Below are 16,037 nucleotides of genomic sequence, written 5' to 3'. Positions count from 1 at the left end.
AAATAAGATATTTCACTTCGAGTTCAGTGCATTGGCAGCACGGTGGATCCCGTTTGAAAGGAGCTTCTCGCCCTTCTCAACGCTTTTTTCGACCTTCTTTACGATCTCTTCCACGCCTTTCTCTGCCCTCGCGGGATTGAATTCGTGGTCCACGTCAGAATGCGCGTTGATAGAGCGCTGCAACACCCCGCCGTTCAAGTGCTCCAAATAAACCTTGCATACTCCCTGCAACGTCGTGATGCCACCATTGTATCCAAGACCGCCTTTCTCGGGCGGTGCGCGTGCACGAGAGTCATCAAAGAGGAGGTGAATGTTGGTGAGAGCGAACAGGGTGGGCTGCAACAGCACGATATCGCCGGTCAAGGGCGGGATGACTCGTCCGAGGAATGCAAACGGGGATTGCATGAGGAAATGGCGTCCAACGTAGTACGCCTCCACGACATGGGCGAGAGCGAGCATCGTCGTCGGCGAGAGGTGGTAGAATGACACCTCGCCCTTGGTGAGAAGCGTGAGCGCGTCATAGATCTCGCCGTACGTCGTTGTCGGACCTGCGTCAGCGACGCAGAACGCCTGCCCACCGATGTCCGGGTGTGCGGACCCACGCTGGAGCTCGATCAGGCGCTGCTCATAGCAAAGGTGAGAGAGCGAGCAGTTCTCAACGAAGACGAACGAGGACATGATGTTGGCGATCCACGTCATATTCTTCTTCTGGGCGAGGTAAAGTCCGATGAGGATGTCGCCACCTGGGCCATAAATCCCGTTCCCCGGGCGGATGCACCCCGTCCGGAGCACGCCACTGCCCGAGGGCGACTTTTCTGCCGCGCGCACGAGCTGCTCCCCACGGGATTTCGAGACGGCGTAGTTGGAGAAGAAATGGTCGTGCTGCTTTGGAATAAGACTGTCGTCGTCGTTGATCGCTTGTACGAAATACCCTGGCTGCATCTCCCACGGCCAAAGCCAGAATCGCGTGCGCCGTACAGAGATCGACCCGGAGGACGTGTACACGAGCGTAGACGCGCCAACCCGACGCGCTGCGTCAAGGATGTTCTGTGTGCCCTTCACATTGATATTGTCCGAGAACCGCAGCAAGTCGGGGTGACGCTCATAGAAACGGATGATCGCGGCGGTGTGGAATACGGTCAGCTCAGGCTCAGGCTCGCCTGATGCACGCGAATCTGTTGGCCATGGCTTGGTAAACGCAGCGTCGACCGCTTGCGCGTCCGACATGTCCACTCGCAGGAAGTCAACGTCCTTCGCAGCGCCTTCGGTGAGGTCCTTGCGGACGGGCGCCCGGATGTCCAGCACGCGAATTCGGCGAGGATCCTCGCCTCGAGCGAGCAAGTGCACCACGATCCAGCCGCCCAAGAATCCTGCCTACCAGAATATATTGAGAGCTATGCGGGATATACAGCAAAACACCACTCACCCCGCCCACCACGATGTATCTCCTACCGGTCTTTGGTAGGAGCTGTCCGCTCAGCAGCGATGGTGGTGCGCCGACCAACGCAGCCTCTGTCTGTTTGACTTCCTCCTTCGTCCACCGTTTCGGAGAGGTCGCAATAACCTCTGCCGGCAAGCTCGAGAGCTTGCGGTCATTTGTCCGGATATATAGAAAGACCAGTAGTGGTACGAGGAGTAAAAGCAAGATGCCTGCCATGATTAGCCGTGGTATGTCTATGATCTGTCACCACAGACTCGGAGTCAGACACGGCTATATTCCTGTTGAACCAGAATGTCAGTTTAGATGCCTTTAGGAGTCTAGCAATACATTTTACCTAGTCTGTGGGGGTATACGCGAACGACGGTGATGACCGTCACGAGTGAACTAAACGCTGAAAGGACTCGAATGCATATGTTTTTTCCGCAGCTGACGACGAAATCGAGCGTTTTGCGATCCGAGTGTAAACAATATAACGTCGAGGTAGACTTATAGACTCAGGAAGAGTCAAGATCCATTACCAAAAAGCGACCCGATAGATAGTCATTGTGCAAAAAATTATATAGGAACGACAACAAACAAGATACATATCAAGCAGGAGGAGGTGGAGGAGGTGCTGGATCATTCGGCGGCGGAGCCCCTCCAGCAGCCTGCGCATCATCGGTGGGCGCAGCCCCCGTATAACCCTGCTGAGCATAATACTGCGCGTACTGTTGCTGTTGCTGAGCCTGCCATTGCTTGAACTCCGGCGAGTTGACATCGTAGCCATATGCAGCCCTACAATGGCACGGTGAGTAAAATATCAACGAATAATGATACAAGACATACCAATAAGCCGCGTATGCGTCTGCGTCGCTCGCGTTTGGCGCCGCGCCAGCTTGTCCCGGAGATGCCCCAGCAGGCGCACTGCCGTCTGGTGGCGGCGGTGGCGGCTGCTCGCCCGGCGGCGGAGGCGGCGGCGCACTGCCCGGTTGTGGGGGCGCGTAACCCTGCAGCAACATCGCGTGTCAGCGCCAAACAGGAATGATACAGACCGAGACGGTGCAAAGACTGCGGACGCGAATGAGTGGAGCATACATACGGCGTAAGCACTGTAGGCAGCGTACTGGATCTGTGCTTGGTGCAGCTCCATTTGCTGCTGCTGCAGGACCGCCTTCACTTTCGTGTGCTCTGCCCGCACGACCTCGAGTAGGTCCTCCGTCAGCACCTTCGCTCGCGCGACTTGGCCTTCGTCCGGACCTCTGTTACAATAATTGAGAGAAGGGCACCGACCGCCGCGCGATGTAGACTTACGTGACGTGAATAAACATTGGCTCGTCGTGCTCGTGTCCCGTATCTTGATCGACGAACCCAGAACCGATGCCCTTGATTTGTACACGGGTCCCTGTCTCCTGTTGGATGTACTTGACGAACATGCCCTACACCGCAATCAGTACCACGAGCCGCCAAACCAGGCGAGTATCGTACCGAAGGGCCGACCACCTTCGCTCGGACGTTGAAGTTTCGAATCGTATCGATGCCAACGGGAAGTTTCTCCTCGGGCCATTTGCGCTGGAGGTATGAGGAGGATTAAGCGCTCTGGTCTCGTCGAGGCTGAAATACGGATACAGACCTTTTCTCGCAACCGATCCTTCTTGTCTTCGACGAGAGAACCCATGTCCATCGCGATGAGCTCGTTCACCTTTTCGATCGCCTTGTCGAGGATCTCCTGGGTCGTTGCGGATATGTGGAGATATAACGGTGGGTCCTTCTCCGTCGCCTTGGACCTATCCGGATACCACGTCCCCTTGGTACTGACGGAAGCTCCAGTTTCTTCATGAATCTGCATGCCGCCGACTGAGTGAAAAGTTGGGAGTAGCACACATTGTTAAAAAAAGCGCACCTGGGTCTGCGTCGACCCCTTGGTCAAGAGATACCTGTTGCGCACGTCATTGATGTCGATGTCGTGTATGTAGTCCCCGTCGTGCGGATCCTTCTGGCCGGGTGTGCCTCCTCCGGATCCTGCTCCTGCAAACTGGGCGGCGATTTTGGCAGCGATCGCTGCCGCTGCTGCAGCCGCTTCGGAAGCAGACTTTCCCTCCTCTGTCTTGGGGGCTTTGACTGGAGTATCACTGTCTGAGGCCTCGGGAGCTGCCTGATCCCACTTGCGTTTGGAGGACATCGTCGACTGGGTCGGTAAGTTTACTGTGCTCGCGGTTGGCAGGACGTAAAAAAATATCGCCGCGGCTGGAGCTGTGACAATTTAGCGTGACCTATGCATACTTCAGAGAGGTCAAGGCATACGATGGAGCGTTGGTTACATTTTCTTTCCGTAAAAATGTTCAATTTACGTGTCATATGTTGGATAAACCAACTCTGTTACTTTTCGTGTCCTACCAACGCTTTGCGGGAGAACACCCGTGGATTTTGGAAGTGTGACCAGTGACCCTGTGTGGATGTATTTGGCAGCGGTGGCACTTGTGACTTGAATTTTTCTGGAGAAATCGCAGCCACCGCTTTCTGTCCCTAACGGCCGTGAGCTCGCTGCAGCTCGGTACGATGACGGCGTCATTATGGACGAAAGCTCTCGGGGTCGCGGAGCATTCGCTCCTGATTCGTTCTGCGCGCTGCGCACGCTCGTCGTGTCGAAATGGTACGTATGCTGCGCCGTCATTGCGACACACGACATACTCACGTTTAGTCCCGAACTACCAGTCGTGCGCACAGGTCAGTTCACCGCTGTACGGCGCGTGAGTGCATATAGATCTTCTGCAGAGCCCGCTCCAAGTCTCGATCCGGGTGCGCCAGCAACACCAATTGACGTCGCCGAAACTCGGGCGGAACCCAATTCTGAGCAGCCGCTTTTTACTGCGTTGGAGGGGTCTCTCTCTCCGAGTACCTTGAAGGCGATCACCGTGAAGCCCTTCCAGCTCAAACACATGACGCCCGTCCAGACCGCTGTTCTCTCTCTTCTCCCGCAGCTTTCAGAGCCCTGGGCGAAGGTAAAAGACATTCCTGAAGGCGAGAAACGCACCCCGCGCGATCTGCTCGTCAAGGCGCGGACAGGGACTGGTAAAACACTCGCATTCCTCGTTCCGGCGATCGAAGCTCGGCAAAAGTCGATCGACGCACACGGCAAACAGGCGGTCATCGACGCTGGCTTGACGACCGACAGGTCGCTGGAGCTCCGCGCGAAACGTATATTTTCGCGCGAGAATGTCGGCACGTTGATTATCAGCCCAACGCGCGAGCTGGCGACCCAGATCGCCAACGAGGCAATCAGGCTGTCCCACCACCACGAAGGTTTTGAGGTCAGGCTTTTCACTGGCGGTAACAGCAAGAAAATGCAGATGCGCGACTGGATGAGAGGACGCCGAGACATTGTCGTCTGCACTCCTGGACGCCTCCGGGATCTGCTCGCAAGCGAACCTACCATTGAGAAAGGTATTGCTGCGACACAGATGGTAAGTCCAGTCCCCTGTCTCTGATATTGGGAGTGGTACTGATGACTGTCTCAGCTGATACTCGACGAGGCTGATACGCTTCTGGACATGGGTTTTCGCGAAGACATTGAGGCGATCATGGAATACATTCCCTCTTCCCCTGAGCGGCAGACGTTCTTGTTCTCTGCAACTGTGTCCACCGAGATTAGGCAAATCGCGCGTAAGACGTTGGCCAAGGAGCACTTATTCATCAATTGCGTAGAGGATAACGCATCGCCTGTTCACGCTCACATCCCCCAATACCACACAGTGCTCCCGAATGCCGCGGCCCAAATCCCACACGTCCTTCGTCTCCTTGCTCACGACCAGCTCACCAACCCCGGACGTGCGAAGAGCATCATTTTCCTGCCTACGACCAAAATGACACAACTCTATGCCTCGTTCCTCCGGCAGCTCTTAAAGGTGCTGCCCACCGGTAGGAAGACCACCATCTACGAGATGCACTCGAAGCGCCAGCAATCATCCCGCGATAACGTGTCGGAAGCGTTCAGGCGAGACAACACTGGCTCTGCGATTCTTGTGTCGTCTGACGTGTCTGCTCGCGGTGTCGACTACCCCGGAGTCACTCGTATCATTCAGATCGGTATCCCCGGTGGCACAGACCAGTATATTCACCGCGTCGGCCGTACTGGCCGTGCAGGTAGCACTTCCGGCCGCGCCGATCTCGTCCTCCTCCCGTGGGAAGTCGGCTTCGTCTCGTGGCTTCTAACAGATATCCCCTTGAAGCCGCTCACTACCAACGAGCTCAAGAACCAGGTGACGGAGCTCGCCAAAAAATACGACGAGGACCCCTCCAAGTTCTACCAGGACGCCGGGGTGATCGTCAATAGCCGTGCGCCCGAGCGCCAGCGCCCCGCGCTCTTCCCAGAGCAGTACTCGCCCGTGCTGGAGCAGTTCTCAGACGCGATCTCGCACCTGTGCTCGACGCTGGACGAGGAGGCCGTCAAGGAGACGATGATGTCGCTGCTCGGCTACTACCTGAGCAAGTCTGGCGAGCTTCGCGTGCAAAAATCAGTCATCGTGCAGGGACTGAAGGATTGGACAACGGAGGCGTGTGAGCTGCCTGTCGCGCCATACGTTTCGGAAGCATTCCTAGCGAAACTCGGTTTGCAGGACGGCCGGACGAAGAATTTTGGCAAGCCCAAGGACTTTGGCCGTGGTGGCTTTGGCAGCAGGGGCAGTCAGCCACACTGGATGGGCCGCGGCTCGTCAAGCAACAAGGACCGAGAACGGTCCCAAGAACGTAGCCAATGGGGTGTGCGTTCGGAGGACGGTGAGCGGAGTGTGCGTTCTGGGGACAGGGAGCGGGGTGTTCGTTTTGGGGACAGGGAGCGGGGTGTGCGCTCAGGAGACAGGGAGCGGGGTGCGCGCTCAGGAGACAGGGAGCGGGGTGTGCGTTCTGGGGACAGGGAGCGGGGTGACAGGTGGTCGCGAAACAACGAGGATGGGGGCGAAGATGACTATCGTACGGAGGGATACCGCCATCGCTCCAGTGCTAGCAGCAGATATTAGGGTGACCTCGTTGGCGTCGGCGTAGCATTGTATTATAGGATACTCTACTGCTCATGTAATTCATCGCATCGCATCTTATATAGACACGCTCTCTCTTCACGATTATTTAAATAAATCGCGGAGGACCGGTAAACACTTCAATCCGTCCATATGTGCATAACCTTTCGCCCCTCGTTTCTGAATCTCGGCTGAGCGCTCGTCGGCTTTTTTTTCGGTTAGCTCTAAGCCACACATTCAGCGTTTTCGCTTGTTGACCATCGGGAATACACCCGTCGAAGTCCCGATGGCGTGGCCGACGACAAGCACTCCATCGTATGCACAATGAGTCGTATAGTGACTCGATGGCGGTCACTCCAAGCTAGCCGTTCACTCAAGTTGCGGATTGGACAAACGCGTAGCCTCTTTGCCTGGGCAAGTCCCAAACAAAGCGACTTACTGCCGCTCGATCGTATGATTGAGGAAGAGAAGGTGGACGACTATTCCCCGGAGAGATTCTACCCTGTACAGCTGGGAGAGGTATTCCGAGGCGTATACCAAGTCGCTTTCAAACTTGGTTATGGAGGGGTGTCTACCGTGTGGTTAGCGCGGGATCTTCGTCGGTACGTGTCGGTCAAGCCTGGGTATTTATGTGGGTAATAACGCGTCATTACGACGTGTATAGTTGGCGGTGGCAACCCGATCGTCATGTCACGCTCAAGGTCTACAGAAACGATACGCCTCACAGGGCTGCGGCTGAGCGCGAGATCGAGCTCTCGCGCGTCGTGGCGGCTGCGAACCCTGCGCACAATGGGAGCCTGTATGTAAGGACAATGCTGGATTCGTTTGAGATAACTGGGCCACACGGTCGCCACTACTGTCTCGTACACGAGCCCCTCAGGGAACCGTTAAACATCATGCAGCGCCGTATGGCCAGTTCAAGATATTCTTCCGTAGTCGTCAAGGGGATTCTATACTACGTCCTAGAAGGGCTAGACTATCTTCACACGCAGTGTCATATGGTCCATACTGGTGAGCTCACATTTTTACGTGACGAGTCGCTTGGCTGACCCGGCGCAAGATCTCAAGCCCGAGAACATCCTCTTCGCATTTGAGGACATATCATGCATCGACAGGGCTGTAAGAGAAGAAGCAGACCATCCCTCCCCCCGAAAGACAGTCGTCGATAGGACACTATATCAATCTAGAATCAATATGGGGCCTCTCAAAACACCCCCAGAGTATCTGAGGATCATTGACCTAAGTCACGCTGTCAGGAAGGACGAATCAGAGTTCTTTAAAGGCTTCCTCCAGGTGAATTCATATCGAGCACCAGAAGTTCTCCTGGATATCCCGTGGTCATATAGCGTGGATATCTGGAATTTGGGTATGATGATAGGGCTTTCTCGCTGTCTAGCGAGCGTATATTGATGACATCGCAGTTATGGGATCTACTGGAGGATGCCGATCTCTGTGAAGGCTCGTCAAAGAAGTACACCCGTGAAGGGCATCTCGCTGAGCTCATTGCCTTCTTGGGACCACCACCAAACGAACTGTTAGAACGAGCGGGGCTGCGTCACTTCTTTGACGATAATGGTCGGCGTCATTTCCGCGCGGCTTGGGGCGGAATACTGAATGATTTACAGGAGGGTTCAGGTACAACCATCTGGTTCCACGCGGTTTGAGTTTGGAAAGTTCTGTTACTTCTCTCAAGGACAAAGACAAGGATCTCTTCCTCGGATTCGCACGTAGTATGTTGCAGTGGCTCCCAGAACGTCGTAAGACAGCCAGGGAGTTACTCAAGGATCCATGGCTGAAACTGTGAGAGGAGTACACATATCATAATAATGTAACGGAGATGACTTCCACCACTTCCTTCAGCCATTACCATAGTATATCTTCTGCCGTAGTCCCCTAGTATACGTAGTTTCTGTAGTAGCCACCACTCAAAGTCAAAACGCGTCTCATCATACGGTCACATGCATTTCACGTGATGGTGCTTGGTGAAGTCATCTAATCTGAGATTTCTCATTTTTGACCAAGTCACCTCGACTCGCTCGTCTTCACAAAAGACGTTCGTCATCAGCAAACTTTCTATATCCACTTAAAACATGGGGGACGAATGTCTACGCCGAGTTGTTGCACGACTGCAAAACCTGCCATCGATCTCTCTTCCGACAGACTATCCACGACCGACGGGAGGAAGCAGGTTAGTCGAAGCCGCAATTACTGCTGATTTATCCGAACAGACATGTCTCGGGTTGCTTAAGCTCGCGTTGTACAACGAGGATGAGGATGGTGACGGGGACGGGGACGACGAGAAAGGACACAAAACGCCGTCGGCATTCCACCTGCTACTGGCAGCATTTTCCGTCCTTCTACATAGATACACCGGCGACACAGATCTTGTCATCGGATCATCTGCCGCATCAGCGCGTGACCCTCTAGTTCTCCGGCTAGAAGTCAACCCTTCCGACCCTTTCTGGCAAGTGGTCAGGAAGGTGCAGCAGGTGGAGAAGGACGCTGAAGTGGATGCCTTGCCCTTCGAATCCATCGTGCGTGCACTAGGGAAGGGCAAGACGGATTCTGTAGAAAGTTCACGCCCGCTGTTTCGGGTTCGATTTTTTGACGAGACCGACACACCACAAGAAAACTTCCTTCGCACCACCAGCCTTACTTCCGATCTGACCGTGTTCATCACCCGCCAGCATGAAAACAGCCGCACGTCGTTAACGCCTCACATCTCTCTACGCATCTTATACAACTCTCTGCTCTTTACTCCTACGCGTATCACGTACATCGTGGATCAGCTCTCTGTCCTATTACGCAAGGTTGCTGCGAATCCCTTGGCGCCAGTGGGCTCGGCACCGCTACTGACGTCCGCTCAGCGAGCCAAGTTGCCAAATCCCATTGCAGACCTGAACTGGTGTGGCTGGAAGGGTGCCATCCCCGACGTGTTCTCTCGAAACGCGCGTCAATGGCCCGACCGGCCGTGCGTCATTCAGTGTCTGTATCCAGCATCCTCGAATGAATCGCAAGAAAAGCGGACATATACTTACAGCATGGTTCTCCACGCGTCGAATACCCTTGCGCACCATCTGCTGGAAGGCGGGGTGCAGCGAGAGGACGTCGTGATGGTCTATGCGTACCGCAGCGTTGAGCTGGTTGTCGCGGTGATGGCAGTGCTCAAGGCTGGCGCAACTTTCTCTGTGATAGGTACCTCATTTGTGCCTTCACTCGTTGGACGCGTCCGTAACTCACTGCTAGATTTCCTGGGCTGAATCACCCATTGTAGATCCTGCGTATCCATCGTCAAGACAGAAGATCTACCTGGAGGTTGCGCAGCCTCGTGCCTTGGTGGTTCTCAAGGGCGCCGGCACCATTAGCCCCCCTGTTCGTGAATTTATAACCAACGAGCTCAAAATCTGTGTCGAAGTACCTGCGCTGGAGTTGCTGACAGACGGCACGATTACTGGAGGTTCGCGCTCTGACGGTGGGGATGTGCTCAAGGGGCAAGCTCACTTGGCTGAGACAGACCCTGATGTTCCTTTGGGACCTGATAGCGTCGGCACGTTATCATTCACCAGCGGAAGTACGGGCATACCAAAGGGTGTCAGAGGAAGGCATTTCAGCCTGACGCATTTCTTCCCGTGGATGGGAGAGAGGTTCGAGCTGAACAAAGACTCAAAATTCACAATGCTGAGTGGTATTGCTCACGATCCAATCCAACGTGATAGTAAGTCCTTCCAATTTCGCTGTGTGAACGAAACGTAATCACGGTGCAATCAACGATAGTGTTCACCCCGCTTTTTTTCGGTGCAAGCTTGTATGTCCCTACCGCAGAGGACATCGGCACACCAGGGCGACTTGCAGAGTGGATGGCGGACAACGCAGTGACCGTCACTCACCTCACGCCTGCGATGGGTCAGCTGCTGTCCGCCCAAGCTACCCATCAGATCCCGTCGCTCCGCAATGCCTTTCTCGTGGGTGATGTCCTCACAAAGCGTGATTGTTTACGTCTACAGTCACTGGCTGCGAACGTTCGCATCATTAACATGTACGGCACGACCGAGACCCAGCGCGCTGTGTCGTATTTCCTCATCCCCAGCGTTGCGGAGGACGCCACCTTCCTCACGACGCAGAAGGACATCATGCCTGCTGGCGAAGGTATGATCGATGTCCAGCTGCTCGTCGTCAACCGCAACGACAAAAACATTCCCTGCGCGGTTGGTGAGATCGGCGAAATTTACGTGCGCTCCGGCGGTCTGGCTGAAGGCTACTCCGACCCCAGTGCAACCGCGGAGAAGTTCGTCAAGAACTGGTTCTCGGAGAACGCGCCGCCATGGAAGGACACAATTCGCGAGCCCGCCAATGGGCAGTCGGGGCCGGAAGCGCGGTTCTGGAAGGGCGTACGCGACAGGATGTACCGTTCGGGCGACCTTGGGCGCTACTTACCCAACGGGATCGTGGAGTGTACTGGCCGTGCAGACGACCAAGTGAAGATCCGTGGATTCCGCATCGAGCTTGGCGAGATCGACACACACCTCAGTCAGCACCCGCTCGTCCGAGAGAACGTCACGTTAGTGCGGAGAGACAAGGACGAAGAGAAAGTCCTCGTCAGCTACTTTGTGCCTGTAAGCGGCCCGCTGTTGGACGATTTCGCCAGCGACATACCAGAGGGTGAGGATGAAAAGGGGTTGATCACTGGTATGCACAGATACCGTCGGCTGATCAAAAACATCCGTGAATACCTCAAAAAGAAGCTCCCGAGCTACAGTGTCCCTACATGTTCGTGCTCGTTCAATCATTCATCGCAGCACTGTCGTTCACTCAACATTCCTCTCTGACAGTATTCGTCCCGCTCAAGCGTATGCCACTCAACCCCAACGGCAAAATCGACAAGCCGGCGCTTCCCTTCCCCGACACAGCGCAGGCGGCTGCAACCGAATCGCAGCGCGGGCCCACAGCTACACCGACCGAGGAAGCCGTACGTGCGATCTGGACGCGCATCCTGCCCAATCCGCCGTCTCCAATACCTCTAGATGAGAATTTCTTCGACGTCGGTGGGCACTCCATCCTGGCTACTCGGTTAATATTCGAGATACGCAAAGCCTTCTTGGTAGATGCTCCTCTAGGTCTAGTTTTCGACAGGCCGACTATCGGCGGGCTTGCTGCGGCAGTCGATGACATACGCAACGCTGACTTGGGCTTCACGACTGGCAAAACACCTGGGACGTTAACCCCAGCAACACATGCTGCGGTCGGCACGGTCAAAACCATCGCATACGGGCAAGATTACGACAACCTATTGTCGAAGCTGCGGCCTTCTTATTCACCGTTACCCGCAGATTTTGGCGGCAAACGCCTGACAGTATTCCTAACTGGTGCCACTGGCTTCCTGGGTGCCTTCATCTTACGTGATTTACTGCTGCGGGAAGATCGGGTCAAGAAAGTTATCTGTCTTGTTAGGGCACCCGACTTACAGAAGGCGCTGGACCGACTGCGCGATGCAGCGGACGGACGAGGAGTCTGGGATGAAGAGTGGCTGAAAACTTCAAGGGTTGAAGTTGTTAAAGGAGACCTCGACCAGGAGTTCTTTGGCATCGAGAAGGCTACTTGGGATCGTATCGCCGACGAGGCTGACGCCGTAATCCACAATGGTGCACTGGTATGTTGTTTGAGTTCCCCCCTTTACTCCGCTTATCTGTGCACGCCGCTTAGGTCCATTGGGTCTATCCGTACGAGAAGCTGCGGTATGCCAACGTGCTCGGCACGCTCATTGCCGTGGACCTTGCTGCCACTGGCAAGCCCAAGGCCTTCGTGTTTGTCTCGTCGACATCTGATATCGACACTGAGTATTATGTTCAGTTATCGGAATCGTCTCATGATCAGAGCAGCCTTGGCGGGGTACCGGAAAGCGACGATCTTGAAGGTGCCAGGACGTCCCTCAAGACTGGGTATGGGCAGAGTAAATGGGTGTCCGAAAAACTCCTTTTCGAAGCTGGTCGGAGGGGCCTGAGAGGTCACATAGTGCGGCCTGGGTACGTTGTCGGTGATTCCCGGACAGCAGGTGAGCCACATCCGATCCTCTGATACCAACGTGGACTTGACTTACGTCACCGTATCGCAGTTACGAACACAGACGATTTTATCTGGCGTTTGGTGAAGGGCTGTATCCAGCTTGGGTTGGTGCCTGATATCAACAACACCGTGAACATGGTGCCTGTGGACCACGTAGCGCGTTGCACAGTGCTTGCAGTACTTGCTCCTCTGCCGGCACCTCGTGATGCCCTCAGTGTGCTGCACATTGCGGCACACCCGCAGCCCACCTTCAACGACATGTTCTCCGCCCTGGCTCGCTACGGTTTCGCCACCAAGCGTTGTGAGTACCTGTTGTGGCGCAGCCAGCTCGAGAAGCATGTCATGGAGGTCCAGGACAACGCGCTGTTCCCCTTGCTGCATTTTGTGCTGGACGACCTGCCAACAAGCACCAAGGCGCCAGAGCTCAATGATGAGAATATGCGTGCGCTTCTCGCGCCCCACATGCAGCTGACGAATCGCACGGTGGACAAGGAGCTGATGGGTAAATACTTGGCGTGGCTCGTTATCGCGGGCTTCTTGCCCCCTCCATCAGATATCAATGCTCAGGAAAATTTGCCATGGCTTGCGAACGGCTCCGTGGCAAGAGCGGTCGGCCGCAGTGGACTGTAGATGCCGAAAACTCGATGTAAGTGAAGTCATGTATGTTGGGTGTATGTGCACTCATCGTGAATTTACACGAACATCTTGACAGGCTGCTGATCGTGCATATGACAGAAGATAAAGGTGATAGGGTGGACATCGGCCTGCCTGACAGCGCTAATCCTCAATTCTACATACCTGTCAGTCCTCCGGAAAGACAACGCAGAGGTTCCGTACTGGTATCATGATGGGTGTTCCATTGTCAAGTCTCCCTTGTCAAATCAACGGAATGTCCCAGCGTGACCATCTGGAGTCTGCACAGCGTTCAAGAGATGTGCCCTCTATTCTATGCCCTCTCCCGTTTCGTTGAACTCAATGCCAGCAGTCGGCATTTTATGCTTTCCCCTCCAGCTGAGACCTGACGGCATTCCTGACTGGCCACGATAGGGTTTCAGGAACAGACGCTCGCTGCCGTTGAGACAAGCGAACTTTCTGAGCACATGATACAGTACTTAACCTCCCAGCTGCACACACCAGAAAATTGCATGCATGAATGAAGCGAGGTGGCGGGAGACAAAAAACATTATGATTGTTGTTCGTGACTCAGCTTTGACTGAGAGTTCTGGCAGACTCCGCGGACCTACTCGAGGAATTCACTCGAAGTGAACGGCTGAAACATTCGATCTGATTGGACAGGTCAGAGATCCTGAGAGTAGATCTTAATGCCACCTCTTTCTCCGACTGATCCCATGTTTTATTGATATGAGTAGCGCTACCTTTCCTCTGTCCGTTTTGAACACCCACCATCGCCGGCGCGGGTCAGAGATTTCGTCTCGATATGATGGTCGATGTCGTTCCGACAATTCGCTCAGTGTACGACTCAGACCCCGATTGGCTAACCGACGCATCATCTTCGTACCTGCGAATTGCCGCTATATCCATCGCGGCCTACGAGTACGTGACTTTACAAAGGTCGCGCATTAGTCTGCGTTAATTGCTAGTAATTAGTTATTTGCTGACCTTACCTGCGGAATTGCGGTTTTACAAGGTTCAGCGTTCATGGATGCCAAGTCTGGGGTGCATTCTCTTTATTCTCATCCGGTGAGGCTTCAGTATTCATCTCAAGCAGGGATACGTACCGTATTCGTTAACACCATAACAGGTACGTTAGCATGATTACTGTAACAGTCAGCGCGATTGGATTTTTTGCTTCGTTTTCTCCCCAATCCTGTCAACGATGGTTTATGGTTACACCTGTCTTCAAAGGTCAGATTGTGTCCATCTGTTTCTTATTCTCTGGAGGTGAACTTAGCTTATTATTTTCTCAGTTCTGCAGATGGTGCTTTCCCAAATTATCATGGGCATAAGGTCAGTCCGTGACTAGATATGTTTATTTGACAATGCTGAGCCGTAGCATTAAAGAACAGTGAATATCTCCAGAAGGAAACCTTGGGTTGTCTGGACCATGCTTGTCGTTTTCCTCGTTGTTACATGCGTAAGTGAGTCAGATTCCACATCTCTTGAGTCTGTGCCCACTTTACTCTAGTTGGAATTCTTCACAAACCTTTATGACCGGAATTGTGAGTTGCGCACTTACATGGACGTCAAACACCCTAACGTACTCTTTGCATTCCGAAGACGTTCAAGACAGAGTGAGTGAGAGCTTCACATCTGCTGGACTTAGTCGCTCACCTCTTACGGACACAGCACAATAAGTGAGCTCCCACGTCTTGCGCGTCTCGTAGGGTCTCTTAGTGCCATTTACATGCGTCGAACAGCTGCACAGGGGGCGATAATTCAGCACATTTATCCGTTTGGCTATTTTACGTCGTGGCCATGTTCTACGACGTCGTTACGATTGGTATCTCAACGTACTTTCTGGTGAGCTTCAGTCCTTCATCTGGTCGGTGAGTATCTGGCTTCCTTCGCCCATGGAAGCCTCAGATTGACGTTGGCCGCCGATGTCTGACCAGGTTGTCTCGTCTTGTACGATTGTGCGTACCTTCCACTCTCTGATCATGCTCCTCCACTGATTCTGCTCAGAATGTTGTACGACGACATAGGATACCTTGTACTTCTGACTGGTGCGCTCTTTTTGAGCTCACAATCCATGACCTATCCTTCCTCATTCAGCGCTTTGGCAGCTGCGAATGTACTAAACTTGGTCCTATACCGGACAAGCGATGGAACGACACAGGTGAGCGATGAAATCCTCCGCATGATCATCAATTGATGAGCTGCCTATCCGAAGTCCTCAGGGTTGGCACCCTTTCCCGTATGTGACGTCAGCCTTAACACTAATTTGCCCACTATGCCAGAGCGTGCCTGAGTTTCGCCGTGGTATGGATAATGAGCCAAAGGATCCTGATCCATCTCCGCGGTGAGTACACGCCGTCTAGACACCCTTTCACTGGCATTGGCGCCTCACCCCTACGCCGTCCCCGCATACGCCGCATCAGAGCACACGCGCACGACGACACAGGTCATCTCGCGCCCGCTCCAGTCTCCGCGCGATATCTCAGACGCGATGCGCTCTCAATTCGAGACCAAGGATCAGCTCGACGAGGAGTTCGGCCTGCCGCACCCACGCGCAGCATCGAGCGTGCAGCTGGACTCTGTGCGCGAGGGCTGCGAGCTCGACGTGCAGGTGCACGTGGAGGAGACCGTGACTGTCGAGTACGCCGAGGACACGTCTGAGCGCGAGTCGTACCGCACGCCGCGGCCGATGCCATAGCATATGCTTGTGAGTACTTGTGGCTGCGCTGGTTGACTGGAGATCGCTCATAGCCTCTTTAACCTGCGTCATGCAGCGTAGGGTGTTGATAGACGTGTGGTTATGTGGTTGTATTCTTATTTGTGATATTAAGGTCGCGCTCTCGCGCATCCGCTGTGAATCTGCATCCGTTCTTGTTACTTCTTATACCCTTGGCCATCAGTCTCACACTAGG

General features: G+C 54.2%; 5 protein-coding genes across 5 annotated transcripts; 3 read left to right on the top strand and 2 right to left on the bottom strand.

Moving 5' to 3' along the window:
* Positions 1-12: 12 nt before the first annotated feature.
* Positions 13-1,657, bottom strand: SCP_1101230 (NAD(P)-binding protein; the record flags this gene model as incomplete). The annotated part of the gene is made up of 2 exons (XM_027762559.1): positions 13-1,374; positions 1,427-1,657. 2 exons carry the CDS (start codon positions 1,655-1,657, stop codon positions 13-15), a joined length of 1,593 nt encoding a protein of 530 aa, XP_027618360.1.
* A 371-nt stretch (positions 1,658-2,028) lies between these two features.
* SCP_1101220 (Uncharacterized protein) lies at positions 2,029-3,599 on the bottom strand (the record flags this gene model as incomplete). Its single annotated transcript, XM_027762558.1, has 7 exons — positions 2,029-2,215; positions 2,267-2,427; positions 2,520-2,679; positions 2,732-2,856; positions 2,906-2,989; positions 3,051-3,260; positions 3,321-3,599. 7 exons carry the CDS (start codon positions 3,597-3,599, stop codon positions 2,029-2,031), a joined length of 1,206 nt encoding a protein of 401 aa, XP_027618359.1.
* A 377-nt stretch (positions 3,600-3,976) lies between these two features.
* On the top strand, positions 3,977-6,432 carry SCP_1101210 (ATP-dependent RNA helicase mss116, mitochondrial; the record flags this gene model as incomplete). Its single annotated transcript, XM_027762557.1, has 3 exons — positions 3,977-4,070; positions 4,133-4,881; positions 4,936-6,432. The coding sequence occupies 3 exons, from the start codon at positions 3,977-3,979 to the stop codon at positions 6,430-6,432; spliced, it is 2,340 nt and encodes a 779-aa protein (XP_027618358.1).
* Positions 6,433-6,753: 321 nt separating this feature from the next.
* SCP_1101200 (hypothetical protein) lies at positions 6,754-7,885 on the top strand (the record flags this gene model as incomplete). Its single annotated transcript, XM_027762556.1, has 4 exons — positions 6,754-7,031; positions 7,094-7,440; positions 7,490-7,795; positions 7,851-7,885. 4 exons carry the CDS (start codon positions 6,754-6,756, stop codon positions 7,883-7,885), a joined length of 966 nt encoding a protein of 321 aa, XP_027618357.1.
* A 634-nt stretch (positions 7,886-8,519) lies between these two features.
* Positions 8,520-15,823, top strand: SCP_1101190 (L-2-aminoadipate reductase; the record flags this gene model as incomplete). The annotated part of the gene is made up of 23 exons (XM_027762555.1): positions 8,520-9,624; positions 9,704-10,144; positions 10,204-11,196; positions 11,259-12,076; positions 12,130-12,478; positions 12,539-12,991; positions 13,057-13,135; positions 13,202-13,289; positions 13,913-14,043; positions 14,098-14,190; positions 14,252-14,355; positions 14,418-14,457; positions 14,512-14,584; positions 14,636-14,669; positions 14,728-14,741; positions 14,797-14,804; positions 14,868-14,996; positions 15,063-15,083; positions 15,133-15,173; positions 15,234-15,286; positions 15,341-15,348; positions 15,408-15,469; positions 15,549-15,823. The coding sequence occupies 23 exons, from the start codon at positions 8,520-8,522 to the stop codon at positions 15,821-15,823; spliced, it is 5,412 nt and encodes a 1,803-aa protein (XP_027618356.1).
* Between the last annotated feature and the right edge of the window lie 214 nt (positions 15,824-16,037).

This window comes from Sparassis crispa (assembly GCF_003851025.1).
Source record: "Sparassis crispa DNA, contig_000011F, whole genome shotgun sequence".
NCBI lineage: Eukaryota > Fungi > Basidiomycota > Agaricomycetes > Polyporales > Sparassidaceae > Sparassis > Sparassis crispa.
Note: the sequence above shows the minus strand (reverse complement) of the source record. Positions and strands in the feature narration are given on the sequence as shown.